Genomic DNA, 14000 nt, shown 5'->3' with positions numbered 1-14000 from the left:
CCTGCCTCCGCCCCAGCCCCACTCACACCGCGTGTCACGGCGCTCCCCGCCCCCGGGAGCCTGCGCACCTCGGACAAACAGGAAGGCGCTGTGGTCGGTGATCCCCCCCCTGGACACGATCCTCAGGGTGTAGAGCCCCTCGTCGTCCTTGTTGAGGTGGCTGAAGGACAGCGAGGCCTGGCCTTCCCCGAAGAACATCTTGGTCCACTTGGACTCCTTCAGCAGCACGTCTGCAAGACGGGCAAGGAGACGGCCTCAGGGACACGCAGGGCCGAGGGGCGTGCGGAGGACGGCGCGCACGGCGGGACGTGCAGAGGACGGCGCGCACGGCGGGACGGCGCGCACGGCAGGACGTGCAGAGGACGGCGCGCACGGCGGGACGGCGCGCACGGCAGGACGTGCGGAGGGCAGCGCGCACGGCGGGACGTGCGGAGGACGGCGCGCACGGCGGGACGGCGCGCACGGCAGGACGTGCGGAGGGTGGCGCGCACGGCGGGACGTGCGGACGACGGCGCGCACGGCGGGACGGCGCGCACGGCAGGACGTGCGGAGGGCAGCGCGCACGGGGCCGGGCCCAGGGCAGAGTAGAAGGTCGCACGTGGCGTGTGGAGGGCGGGACGGTCCCACACGGCCCAGCTGAGCCTTGGAAGCGTACCACGAGGCCCCCACAGTGTTCCTTACACAGTAATAATAACGTGCCAAGAAACTACAACCTAAAGGGAACAGAACTAAAAAGGCAAATTTCGGGAGAAGAAATGTAAATGATAAAAAATAATAATAATCGACACTGGGCGTCAAGGAGACATAGGATAAAATAATGAGAAATTAGCTATTATTTTTCACCCTGCTGACTCAGTAACGTCCTCAACCAGAAAGTGCAGAGACGGCCTGCCTGCTCCGCCCTAATCGGCCAAGACTGTGACACCACGTGGTCTGGGGATCCCCGCACCGGGAACACCTTCTAGCATCCAGGCCAACACCTTCTGGAAATATCAGGAGACCCCTCCTCACGTCCCTGTCACTTCTCTCCAGAAAGGGTAAATTAGAACCTTAGGACTTACATGAGACCTTAAATCCTAACTCAGAACTACAAAGCATAGATTAATCTCCTCTGCGACCACAAAGCGTCTCTCTCCCCGCCCCTCGCCCTCCTGGGCCCTGAGGATAAGACACACTGTCCTTTTCCAACCAAGATCCCGGCTGTCAACGCCCTCAAACCTAAAGCACCCTCGCAGTGGCCGCAAGGTCAGCAGCAGCTCCCCACGCCCCCCAGAGCCGCCCCCTCTGTCAGCAGCTTCCTTTCCATCGAGCTCTCCGTCATCACCGCGGACCTGGTTTCCTGGCTACCTCTGACAGCACCAGGGGCCAGAACCAGGCATTTGGCAAATTGTCACGGGCTTTCCTAGGACACTCCTTATACTTCACAGAGACCTCGATTTACCATCTTGTGTATTTTCCCAGCTAGGTTATAAACTACCTCATGGACAAGGACAGGGATGGCATAGGATTCTTTGTGGTATTTTGCATTGGGTTAGGTCCCTGGACAGATAAAAGCAGAGGGTTCTGTGACCGAATCCGTAGGAAATGAGCAGCCTCGAGAGGTGAAGCTTCCTCCTACAGTCTGCTCATACACATACACGCACACAGGAGCTCTCTCTTACACATACACATACACACACGGGAGCTCACACACACATAAGAGCTCACATGTAGTCACACACATACACACACGCGTGAGCTTGCACATACACACACAGGAGCTCAAACATAGTCACACACATACACACACACGTGTGAGCTTGCACATACACACATACACAGGAGCTCAAACATAGTCACACACATACACACAAGTTTGCCCATATACATATGCAAACTCACACACAAACACACACACTCACACACGCACAGGCGGCAGCATGGGGCAGGGTCCTGGGGCCGTGGAGACCGGGGCCAGGCTGCCCGGGTCCCACTCCCTGTCCTGCCGACTCCCAGAGGCAGAGAGGGGAGGTCAGCAGTTCCTTGCCTCAGCTGCCCACCCATGGGGGGTTGACCGCAGTCCCTCCGAAAGTCCTAATGAAATCAACTGGGTCACCAACCTCAGAACAGTTGGACACACAGTTAGCTCTAGTGACTGTTCACAACTGCTGTAGCCGAGAAAAACCATACGGAAACAAACACCTCACTCTCTCCCCCTAATCACACGAGACCCTCTCTGTAGACCAAGAACAGCCCTGATGCCTCATCTCTTCCAGGCCCGTGAACCGCATCCCGGGGAAGGTCGAGGTCAGGGCAGGCCCAGGCTCTGCCCAGGCTCGCCCGCTCTGTCCCCCTCAGCTGTCACGGAGGCGGAGACAGCGCCACGTCAGCGCCAGGTTCGGAGCTCATGGCCACCCACAAGGCCTGGGAGGAGCCCACGGCCACTCACCATCTCGGTACCACTCGGCCCTGGGGTGCACGCGCTTCAGGTCCGGCGTCACCAGTAGCGTGCACTTGAGAGTCAGGGTCTCGCCCTCCCGCCGGAAGGTGACTCCGAACTTCTCAATGAACTGGACGTCAAAGTGCGTGTACGGGATCACGGACGACAGGGGCACTGCAGAGAGCAGCAGATGCAGTCACGGCCAGGCCAGCAGGCAGAGTGGGCCCCCACCACCCTGTGCCCGCTGCCTCCAACAGACAGCTATGGATGGAATGTCTGTGTCCCCCAGGTCTCATGTGGGAGAGCTCCTCTGTGATGATACTGCGGGTCTGTGGGTGATGAGGTCATGAGGGTGGGGCCCTGGACGGGATCCATGCCCTCGTAAGAAGAGGACGAGACCAGAGCCCTGTGTCTCCTCTCAGAGAGGACGCAGCATCCTTCACCCATTCAGTGGGCACCTCGACCTGGGACCTCCAGCCTCCAGCACTGGGGGAAGGAAGAGTCTGATGTTCAAGCCCATGTGTGATGTTCGTCACGATGCCTGTGTGGACTCAGCCACCTCTGAAGAACCAGAAAACCAGCGTGGAGTCACATCTGGCCATTTGTGCCAAAGGAGGAGGGAGAATCAGAGTGTGCAGGGCGTGTGTGCTCTGAGCACCATGCAAGAGTAAGGGGTCTAAACCCTGCACCAGCCCCAAGACGTGTGGCTGCCACCAAGTCATAGCACCCTGAGCCCCGAGCCCCCACAGCAACTGTCAGCACACGGACACCAGCCGGCAGAAAGGGCCTTTTGGAACACAGTTTTAGAAAACATCTGATGCTTAGAAAATATTTGGACACATTTTTCTACACAAACAGGAAAATAATCAACTTACATCCAATCGGGAGCCCCACCGAATGGAACGGCTCCTCGTCACCCCGGAACCCTGCAAGACAGCGGGCGGTCACGGCGGGCAGAGAAAGGGGCGAGAAGGCGGGAGCAGCCCCCAGCCACCCCGAGGGCACACTCACTTCTCACCACCACTGCCGCGTTGGTGGACACCTGTCCATGCACGTTCGTGGCTACCGCCGAGTAGGTCGCGGTGTCGTCGAAGTCGGCCCTGGGGGGAGAAGCCAGACGAGGTCCCGATGGTGCCCTGGGACCGCCCTGCTCTGCCCTGGACACAAGCACAGCCTTCCTAGAAAGCGGCTGGGGTGACCTGGATCCCTTGTCCATGAGTGATTTGTTTAAGAACAATGCCAGCTTGTCCTCGGAATGAGGTATTAATTACACACACCATGCCTTGGCTTTGCAGGGAAAAATATGTACTGGCCCTTCCTAAAACCCCGAGTTTCACCCTCGAGGAGGAGCCTGTGTTCCCTCTGGTTCTGTTTTCCTACCTGCTGCGCCCGTGGTTTTGTCTTATCATGGGGTAGTTCCAATGGCCTCAGCCTCTGGGAGAATCACCCCATCTCTCTCCCCACCAGGGGGCCCCTGTGCAGACCCCAAAGCACCCACTGGCGGGTGCCTGGACTGGACCCGCCCGAGGCCTTGGGGTCCGGAGAATCACGAGGACATGTGCTCAGCCCCAGGAAGGAGAGTGACCTGGGCACCACAGACCCCAGTTTCCCGGGGAGGGGCTCCTTGCCCCATGTCCATTTCACCGAAGCTGAAGCTTATTTTCTGGATCTGCACTGTCTTCCAACCAGCTTCCCCCAGAAACATCACTGCGTCGAGAGGAGGCAAGGACTTACACTAAACGTAGACTCTCTGCTGGCTGGGTTCCAGGTGGCGCCAGGGGTAAAGAAGCCACCTGCCAATGCAGGAGACACCAGAGATACAGGTTCGATCCCCGGGTCAGGAAGATCCCCTGGAGGAGGGCATGGCCACCCACTCCAGTGTTCTTGCCGGGAGAATCCCATGGACAGAGGAGCCTGGTGGCTACAGTCCATGGGGTCACAAAGAGTCAGACACGACTAAAGCAACTTAGCATACACACACTCCGATGGTCATTTTTCATCAGCTATTTTGTATAAAAGTCTCAAGTGCCAGGCAAGAGAGTCCTGTTACCCTATCAATACAGAGAGAAAGCAGAGTCTCTAAGAAGCCGGGTAAACAACACACACAAAATCCTGAAATCTGCAGCTTTCTACCTTCTGCCGCCTCTCCAAGCGTGCGCATCACACGCACAGTGACAAAACCACAGAGAACGCTTACTCAAGTGTCACGTTTAGATGCTTCAAGCATCCGGTGACCCAGAGACAAACCTGTGCTTCAGAAGTCCTTTAATTTTATTGCATGTGGAAAATAGTTTCTTTGACCAAAAAGTACACAGTGTCTCCAAAGTGTTAGTCACCCAGTCGTGCCCGACTCTTTGCGACCCCATGGACTGTAGCCCACCAGGCTCCTCTGTCCATGAGATTTTCCAGGCAAGGATACTGAAGTGGGTTGCCATTCCCTTCTCCAGGGGATCTTCCCAACCCAGGGATGGAACCCAGGTCTCCTGCACTGCAGGCAGAGTCTTTACCGACAGAAGGAGGGCGTATTTCAGAACATTCGGAGAAACCCTGGCCCACCCTCAAGAGGTTCCAAGCAAGCCCCAGGTGCCAAGCCCACCTGGACAACAGCATCTCCTGCCAGAGTCTGAGGTATTCCTCTGTTGATTCACAGAATTAGGACCCGGGGCAGAGCTCCCTAACGCATTAGCGCCGACGCAGGTCATGTAACCCGCCAGCACTTGGCGCTTAGCAAGAGGGACCGGGCCGGGGAGAGGGCGCCTGGGACCCAGGGTCCTGGTGCACGGAAGGCGTGTGTGCCCACTCACACACACTTAGCCAGCAGAGAGGCTCCACGGGCTGTGTGATGTGGACAGAAGCCCACACCCCCTACGAGTGCCCAGACCTGCTGACTCACTGCAGCGGGCCCCAGGCAGGCACGCCTGCCGAGGGGGCACACAGGGCAGGGCAGAACTCTGGTTAGTTTCATCTCTTTCTTCTTAGACATGTCTCTGTAAACGTTTCACCCCTATGAAACACAGTGGAACATATACAGATGATAAATAAGCACACGGGCGTGCGGGGGTGCCCGTATATATTTGTTGGCTCCAGTGCAGGGGTGGGCCGCAGGAAGCCTCATACGCGGTGGCACCACGTGGAAGGGCAGACAGCAGGGCCAGGGTGTACAGGACGGAGTGTTCAGAGGGGACCGCACCCCACTTGAAATTTCGTTCACAGGTCACCTGGAGACCCACACACCTGACCACAGCCAGGGGCCCCCAATCTCTCTCTCCTTCCCAAGGCCGCACCAGGGGAAGCCCAGAGTCTTAACTCAAGACTGTCAGAAGCCGCACACAAGTGATGAAGGGGCAGAGAAGCTTCCTTTCTACCTGGACGACATCCCAGGGCACACAGAGGCAGGTTCCTTCCATCTCAGTTGTTTCAGACGTCCGTGGGGCACTTTTGCATCCCAAAGCCTCCCCAGGCGAGAAACCTTATCTATTTTTTTGGGGGGGGGGTCATTCCGAGTGGCATGTGGAACTTCCACAGCCAGGGATCAAAGCCGTGCCCCCTGCAGTGGAAGCGCAAAGTCTTAACCACTGGATCACCAGGAAGTCCACCGTGGTCCGTTTGGTTTTACTTGAATATTTACTCATTGACTGGGCTGCACCAGGTCTCATCTGCGGCATGCGGGATCTTTGATTGTGGCATTCGAACTCCTAGTTGCGGCCCCTGGGATCTATTTTCCTGACCAGGGGTCGAAGCCAGGCTAGCAGCATTGGGAGCGTGGGGTCTCAGCCACTGGACCACCAGGGAAGTCCCTTGTCTATTTTAAAAGAGGGGCAGACAAATGTTTAAGCAGGACATGAATTTCTTCTGGGTCATCAGGGCCTATGTCCTCAAACTCTAAGCGGTGTTGACATGGGATTTAAATTTTCACTCAAAGTAGAATTTGAATATCAAAGTCTAAAAATAAAGCGCGAGAAGAGGCCAGCCCTGGAGTCACCCTACAAGGAGTGGGGCGCATTGGGGTCAGCCTGAAACACAAGATGGCATGTTCTGAGTGCCTTTACCAAAACACGAGGGCAGCATGAAAATTCTTTGCAGAAACAGAACTCACACTTTGAGTCCCAAGAGAAAGTCTTACGAGCATGTAAAACCGTGTCAATTACAGCTTCAACTCAAACAGCACCGAAGGGGACAGAGCTTCCTTTTCGGCACTTCAAGAATCTGGCAGCAGCGGCCAAAAAATATTCATAGGAGCAAATGTGAGTGGGTAAGAGAAGGCGGGGCTGGCTCCCTCGGGGCGGCGAGGCGCGGGCGCATTCTCCCACACCTACGGGGCGCGGATCAGATGATGGCAGCTCAGCAGTTTGGAATGAACAGCTGACTGCAGCTGTCGTGTGTGGGACCTCCCGGCCCTTCTTCAGGAGAATATGCTCATTTCAGCTGCTACGAATGTCCCCACATGGGTAAGAACACTGAGAGAAGCGTCAGTCTCGGGAATGTCCTTGTCCCCAGTTCCTTGGCTGCTTGCAAGCTGATGCCAACACCAAGTATATCAGGATGCCTGGGTATACTGGGGCCTCACTGATTTAGTTCCCCTAGTTCAAAGCTTCTCTTATTCCCGATACACCATGAAAAGCTGCCTCACGAGGGTGAGTGGGACCTTTTCATACTTGAGAAGCGCTTCCCCAGGCGCTCCGATGATAAAGAATCCACCTGCAGTGCAGGAGACCCAGGTGTTGTCCCTAGGTTGGGAAGATCCCCTGGAGGAGGGAAAGGCCACCCACTCCAGTATTCTTGCTGGAGAATCCCCATGGACAGAGGAGCCTGGTGGGCTACAGTCCAGGGGGTCGCACAGAGTCGGACACAACTGATTAACTAACACACACATACTTGAGAAAGGGAATTTGCTTCTCTTTTCAAAATAATGACTAAAATACAGCTTTGAAATGAAGCAGTTGCTCCCTCAAGCTCACCCCAAGCAGTCCCAGGGCACCCCAGGTGAGAAAAGTCACCTCAAATTAAAGCACTCTTCTAAACAGCGGCTGACCCCTCTCCCTGTTCATAAACTGCATGGTTCACTGCCTGTGGACATTTCCGGAAACTCTAGGACTCGAAGGAACGTGGATGCCTGGCCCCCCACCGTCCCCCAGCCGTCCACACCCCAGTGGACGGGGGACTGCCTGGCTTCGCCTTTCGCACCCACTCCATCGCAAGCTCTCCTGCTCCACCCGCGAAACCTGTCCTCAACCCCGCCCCCCCATCCACCTGCCCACGTGCCGCCACCTTCCCTATGTTCCAGCCAAGCTGCCCTTCCGCCCTCCTGCCACTCGCAGCAGTGACTCTCGGGGACCTGTCAGACCTGCCCTCCCCCTTGTGCCTAACAACAGCCACGGTCGCAGCAGGACGGCTTCAGGGTGGAGGCGGTCGTCTCTGCCCTCCTGTCCAACGACCACCGATCGCTGCAGCCCGGGGGCAGTTCCCCTCCTGGGAGCCCCTGTCCCTCTTCCGTCGCCTGCAGGCCTGGTGCTTAGATGGCTTCTCCCCAAAGACCTGCCTCTTCAGTTCACACCCGCCGCAGGGCCGGGCTGCGTCTGGATCTGGGTGCCCAGCACCGTCACCCTGGCCTGATTCTCCTTTCCACACGGCTCACCTCCGTGTGCTAGACCTCCAAGTCAGGAAGCCAGCTTCTGGCGGCTTTATCCCAAGCCCCCGGACAGTGTGGGGCACACAGTACGTTCTCAGCCAACAGTGCCAGTGGGGCCTCAGCTTTACTTCAGAGAATCAAAGTCATGACTCAACACAGACTTTAATCTTAACTGTAACCTGTTAGCCTCTGTCCTCATTAACCTGCATAATGTTATGATCTTTTTGTAAAAAATAAAAGCTGTGTATTCAGAAAAGCAGAGAGAAAATGAATAGCAGAATTTCACTTTTTGTAAAAAAAAAAAATTGAAGTGCGCATGGAGGGTGAGTGTTGGATAAAAGGAACAGCAGTGCTTAAGTGCTCCAGAATACTGACCCCAGACGCTGGAAACTGGTGAATGTCATTATCTTTTACTTAGCTGTATTTACTGTGTGTGTGTGTGCATACTTAGTCGCGTCAGTCATGTCTGACTTTGCGACCCCATGGACTAGAGCCCGCTGGGCTCCTCTGTCCGTGGGATTCTCCAGCAAGAACACTGGAGTGGGCTGCCATGCGCTCCTCCAGGGGATCTTCCCAACCCAGGGATCGAACCTGTGTCTGTTAGGTCTCCTGCATTGGCAGGTGGATTCTTTACCACCAGCACCACCTGGGAAGCCCACCTGTATTTATTACATGTTTCCAATTTGTTGTGAGAAAAAAAAAAGTTACGTTTCCTTGAAGAGTGGAGCTTAGGGATTGTGGCCCAAACCTGGGAGAAGATTCAGCCCTGCTGGTGGGTGGGCGTGAGGCCCAGCTTTCCCCGTGGCCTCACACCTGGACTGGCCACCGTCGTCCTTCGATAAACTGTTTAAACCACCTACTCCCTTTGTGCCCAAAGCAGAAGCCTGGGCAGAACTCTCGGGTCCACACCCCTCAGCTGCCACCAGGGAGACGGAGGGACGCTTGTGTCTCCTGCCAATAGTTAACTCAGAAGCTCCCAGAGCACCATGTGGAACATGGCCTCTGCTCCCATGATGGGGGCCTGACCACCTGGGCAGGCATCCCGGCACTTACCTGTTGATCTCCAGCGTGTGCACGCCGTACTTGCTGTCGATTCTGTACTTGCCTGGCTCCCCGGCCTGGCAGATCAAGCTGCCGTCTTTATACCTGAACAAGGGAAGCACCTGAGTGTGAAGGCAGGTGGAGGTTTGGCGCATGTCCCGACCTTGCTCGTTTTCCATCCCTGCCCCCGCCTGGCCCCACACTCACACACGCACGCACGCACACACACACACACGCGCACACGCACACACACACGCATCATTGCCCTGCTTCTGCCTGAGTCACCGCTCACATCTCAGGTGGATGGTCAGGGGGAGCAGTTTCAGGAAAGGTCCAGCACCCCCTCAACTGTTGAAGAGGGGGCGGCTCTCACTACACGGCCTGGGCAACCCTCAACCTGCAACAGAGCATGGGCCAAGACCCCCTGGAACTTTCTAGAAACTCAGGATACGTCATTCCAAGAAAAAACGTAACCAAGGTTGGTTAGGCCCTGGTACAGCCTCTGGAAGCCACAGGGTCACCGGGACTCACATGGAGAGAGCCAACCACTCTGGTCTCACCAGGATGAGGCTGGACCCAGTGGTCCCCCAGGACACAGGACCATGGCTCCCCAAGACCAAGGGCGGGCAGCCCCAGTCTCCTTAGCCCACCTATCAAGCAGCCAGAGGAGCCAGGCAACACTTGTCTCCTCTGCTGCCAAGAGACCCAACCCGGGACATGAGCAAAATGTCTTCTGTGGCCAGACAGACCCCAGGGACCCAGCATGCGCAAGTGGGAAGGAAATGGACAGATATGTCAACTTTAGCAATGCACATCAAAACCAAGTGTCGATGGGCTTAGAGACTTCATCTGTCAGTATCTCAAGGCTTGAGGAACCCTACTGTAGGGCTCCAGGGCCTTGGAGTTTAGCGTCTCCATTCACACGAGTAAAAGCAGAACTGTGGGTGTCAACACTGGTCATTTCAGGAAACCTGGTTTTATTTTCCTTTATTGTATTTTCCTGGCTGCATTGTGCTGCTTGCTGGATCTTAGTTCCTCAACTAGGAGTGGAGCCCCAGGCCCCCAGCAGTGAGAGTTCAGAGTCCTGACCAGGGGACCTCCAGGGAATTCCCGGGTTTTACATAACAAACCTCTGGACAATCAGTGGCTCAAGTGCAGTGAAATGAAACCGCCTGCCCAGGCCCCCAGGGCACGTTTACGGCAGCCTTTCCCGGTGGGTTTTGCGTGTGTTGGTCCCTGAGTGGGTGCAGCTCCCTCCACTCGGACCTTCTCCATCCACCCAGGTGAGCCGAAGGTTGCGGAGCCTTCAAAGGGAAGCAGCCGGGCCGCCCCGAAGGGCGCCCACTCACCACTGCACCACGGGGGTGGGGAACCCCTGCACCGTGAAGCACAGCTTGACTGACATCCGCTCCCAGACGGTGTGTGAGCGCAGCCGCACCAGGATCTCCGGCGCCCGGCTTATTCGATCCTCGAACGAGTGCCGCTCCCAGGCCAGCCTGTCGTCCACCTGTCCGGGGTCCGGCACGGTCAGGGCCCCGGGGGGAGCCCCAGTGTGCCCCGGGGCCCCGAAGCGCCCCACCGCCCCCGGACGCCCCCAGTGCGCGCGCCTACCGCGTGGTGCAGGCCGTGTCTGCCCGCGTGCTGCAGGGCCAGCCTGTCCAGCTGGTCCCGGGCGTGGGTGCGGGCCACGTGCACGTCCTCCTCCAGCTGGGCCAGCTCGCTCAGGTAGCGCTCCCGCTTGGCCTCGCCGTAGGCAGCCACCATCGACTGGTACCTGCGCGAGCCGCGGAGAAGGGGGCGCGCTGACCGCGGGCGGGGCCCGACCCCGCCTCCCCAGGATCTCCTAACCCGGCTTGTTCCGCGAGCTCCCCTCCGCTTGTTCCCCTTGACTCGCTTGTTCGGCGAGCCCGGCGTCACACAAAACCCATTTGTCTCCCCCCAAGGCTTCCATGTCTGAGTGAATTTCAGACCCAGGTAAAGCCTTCTGAACTAGCAAATTCGGAGTAAAATAGATCGCATGAAGATCTCACAGCTTAACTTACACTGATGGAGCCACAGTTTCGTCTTTCACCAAAGACTGATTTGTCCTGTAGATTAAACTCCTATCTGCCACAGGAAGTAGGAATAAATATGTGCTTTCAGTAACACTTCAGGCCAACAAGAGCAGTAAATCATCACCAGGACTGGAATTCATCTAACTCCTCAAATCCCCCTCCATGGCCAGGACAGAGTGGGAATTGCTACAAAATCTCCATGAATTCTGGCTCAGCTCACCAAAACCTCCAGGTGTACTCAGGTTCACTTTGAAGGGAGGAAAGACCTTGCAGGATCTTTCACGTGAGAGATGTGCATGTGGGTTGTGAGAGTAAAACCCTGTGAAGGTCCTAAAAGCAGCGCCCAAAGCGTGGGTGCTGGGCCCGTGGAGGGCTGGCACAACCATGCCCTGTCTCCACTGCACCTGCCCAGATGGACTTCACCCTGAGCTCCAGGGACACAGTAAGATCATAATTAGTCACTGAGAATCAAAATACCTTCTTGAGTCAGATTTGCTACTGCAAGAGAGAAGCTTCAAATGTTTTAGGAAAACTTCCAACAGCCAGAACTGTCACAAAAGTCATTTTTTGCTGAAACCACACGAGTCACGGTAACTGACTCCCTAACTGTTCAAATCAATACAAGTTTACTTTCCTCATCCATTTCACCTCAGGAAACTGAGGAATGGGAATTTATGGGACAAAATCACCACAAGTTATTAATATAACTGATGGTTCAAATAAAGATAAAGTGATAAGGCTCTGGTCTTGTCACTTGCTGTGCCAAAACTTTAAGTAGAGTAGAACTCTTTCTGCAATAATCCAACATATAAAAACCCAATTTCTTAATGTACACATTTTGAATTGATTTTTTTACAAAATAAGTCTTTACTTGACAATAAAATTAATTTACAGGACAGCATTCTCATAAGGCATTTAAAGATAATTCAAATTTTCAAAAATAAAGGCTAATCTTTTCAGCTATATAGTATTTTCATTAAACAGATTCCTTAGTCATAGTGCAACTTTCCGACTGAAACATGTTGACCTAAATCCCATTTTTCCTTCTGGTTTTGAGTGTTTTAGAGATATAGAGAGAAATTTCTAGAAATAAGTAGAAGGTGAGGAGGAAAAATAGAGCAGATACAAAGCATTCTCGAGATGCGTAAGCACTCTGTTCTTAGAAGACTGGAGTCAGCTGACCACCGGCTTCTTGTGATCTGGGATAATTTTAAGCCCAGAGCTCTCAGTCGCCTGCCCACCCCATTCCAGCGGCTTCTCCCCCGTGAGCTGAGCCAGTAGAAATGTGAAACACGAGGGTCCACAGACAGCCGGCTGGCAGCCTGGTCCCTCTCTGGAAGGTCCCCTGCTTGAGCGCAGGCCTCACAGCTGGCCTTTAGTAGCCCGAGAGGTTGTTGATGGAAATTTGAAAACTCCAATTCACACCTTTAGGTCTCGATGCTTCCAAGTGTGGCAGTCATGTTCCCTGGGTGGGGAAGTGTGTTTAGCGGGGAGGGGACAGAGGCCTGAGGCCAGTCCAACTCTGTCGCGGGGAAGCAGATGTGAGTCCCCTGGACTGCAGCACTGGACCCTGGACCTCGGGTCCATCTCCTGAACCCAAGGTTGCAGAAAAGCCACCCTGGTCGCTTCCTTGTAGGGACCAGTGGAGACGATGGGGTTGCAGAGCAAGACGGGTCGAAAGCGGCCGTTCGTGGCTTCTGCTGCAGCAGGAGCCCCCCGCGTCTCCCAGGCCTCTCCAGCTCTGCCCCCGGTCCCTGGGCCAGGACGCCGAGTGTGGCGGTGGGGGTTGGGGGCTTACCTGCGCTTCCTCTCCTGCGCCTCTTCTTCCAGCGCGCTGCTCACCCTCTTGGCACACAGCCGGCAGGTGGTCCTGCCCAGCGTGGACTCCCCCAGAGTGGTCTCCCCGAGGGTGGTCTCTCCCAGGGTGGTCTCTCCCAGCGCTGCCCGGCTGGACTCCCTCTGCGAGGACGACTTCCGAGTGATGGATCTCTGCAAAGACGACTGGGCAGAAGCGCGCCTTGGTGCAGGGGAGAAGCGCAAATGTGTAGTTACAAACAGCATCACTCTTGCCGTACCCCCAGCCTCTCCTTGGAATGTATGGGCGTCCACGCCTTCGGGCACGCATGTGTGTACACACCTACCAGCTCGCATACGCACACACACAAATCCCCATGTGTGACCTCCGCCCCGTCTACCCGTGCCCACCCCCAGGGGCGCCCCCTCTCCCCGGACTCAGCTCCCTGCCACCCCCACCCCACCCTCTGGGGCCAGCAGGTGCCCGCCAGGCCCTTCTGGCCTGAGGCCACAGTGATGTCTATCTTAAGAGATCTGAAGCTCCCCAAGGCTGTGGGGAGGGGCAGCGAATGTTTGGCTCTGTTTGTTCCCGGGATGGCAGCCGACCACAAGGGCCATGGGCAGCTCTAAATATAGGGGCCGTGGAGCTGAGGCCAGAGCCCCGCTCAGTGTCCATCTCCTAAATTGTCGCCGCAGGAGCTCACTGATGCTGCTGTGGCTTGACACCAGCCCATCAGACAGAGAGCAATCTACCTTCTGCTACATTTGTCATTAATATAGAGGTATCCTCTCTGAGATCAGCTTCCATCCAATCATCACTTTACCCCTACACACCTTGGTCCCAGCGGCCTTCCCTCCCACGGATTTCCTTCTCATGGTCCTTGCTTCTGGGTGAGCTTCTAGATTATAGTTCTGGAAGGCGTGTGAAGGAAGGTCCCTGTCTCATGAGCTAAACCCGGGGCTCAGAGCCAATCTAAGAGGACCTGCTGGGACCTGCCAGGATGTCATGCAGTAGCCTGACAGCTTTCTGTGGAGCTGGGTCAGCCACTCTCCCTGTCTGCTC

General features: G+C 55.9%; 1 protein-coding gene across 1 annotated transcript in view; it reads right to left on the bottom strand.

Annotated features, from left to right (window-relative positions):
• The window catches only part of MYOM2 (myomesin 2), a 54712-nt gene that overhangs the window by 40469 nt on the left and 243 nt on the right, over positions 1-14000 (bottom strand). Inside the window, exons 2-9 of the mRNA XM_061134428.1 lie at positions 12942-13160; positions 10701-10863; positions 10439-10596; positions 9102-9194; positions 3431-3519; positions 3295-3345; positions 2429-2593; positions 69-230 (exon numbers count right to left, since the gene is read on the bottom strand). Of these exons, the coding sequence (XP_060990411.1) occupies positions 69-230; positions 2429-2593; positions 3295-3345; positions 3431-3519; positions 9102-9194; positions 10439-10596; positions 10701-10863; positions 12942-13160 (1100 nt within the window). The remainder of the gene's footprint in view (positions 1-68; positions 231-2428; positions 2594-3294; positions 3346-3430; positions 3520-9101; positions 9195-10438; positions 10597-10700; positions 10864-12941; positions 13161-14000) is intronic.

Source organism: Dama dama, chromosome 32 (genome assembly GCF_033118175.1).
Source record: "Dama dama isolate Ldn47 chromosome 32, ASM3311817v1, whole genome shotgun sequence".
NCBI classification, from domain to species: domain Eukaryota; kingdom Metazoa; phylum Chordata; class Mammalia; order Artiodactyla; family Cervidae; genus Dama; species Dama dama.
Note: the sequence above shows the minus strand (reverse complement) of the source record. Positions and strands in the feature narration are given on the sequence as shown.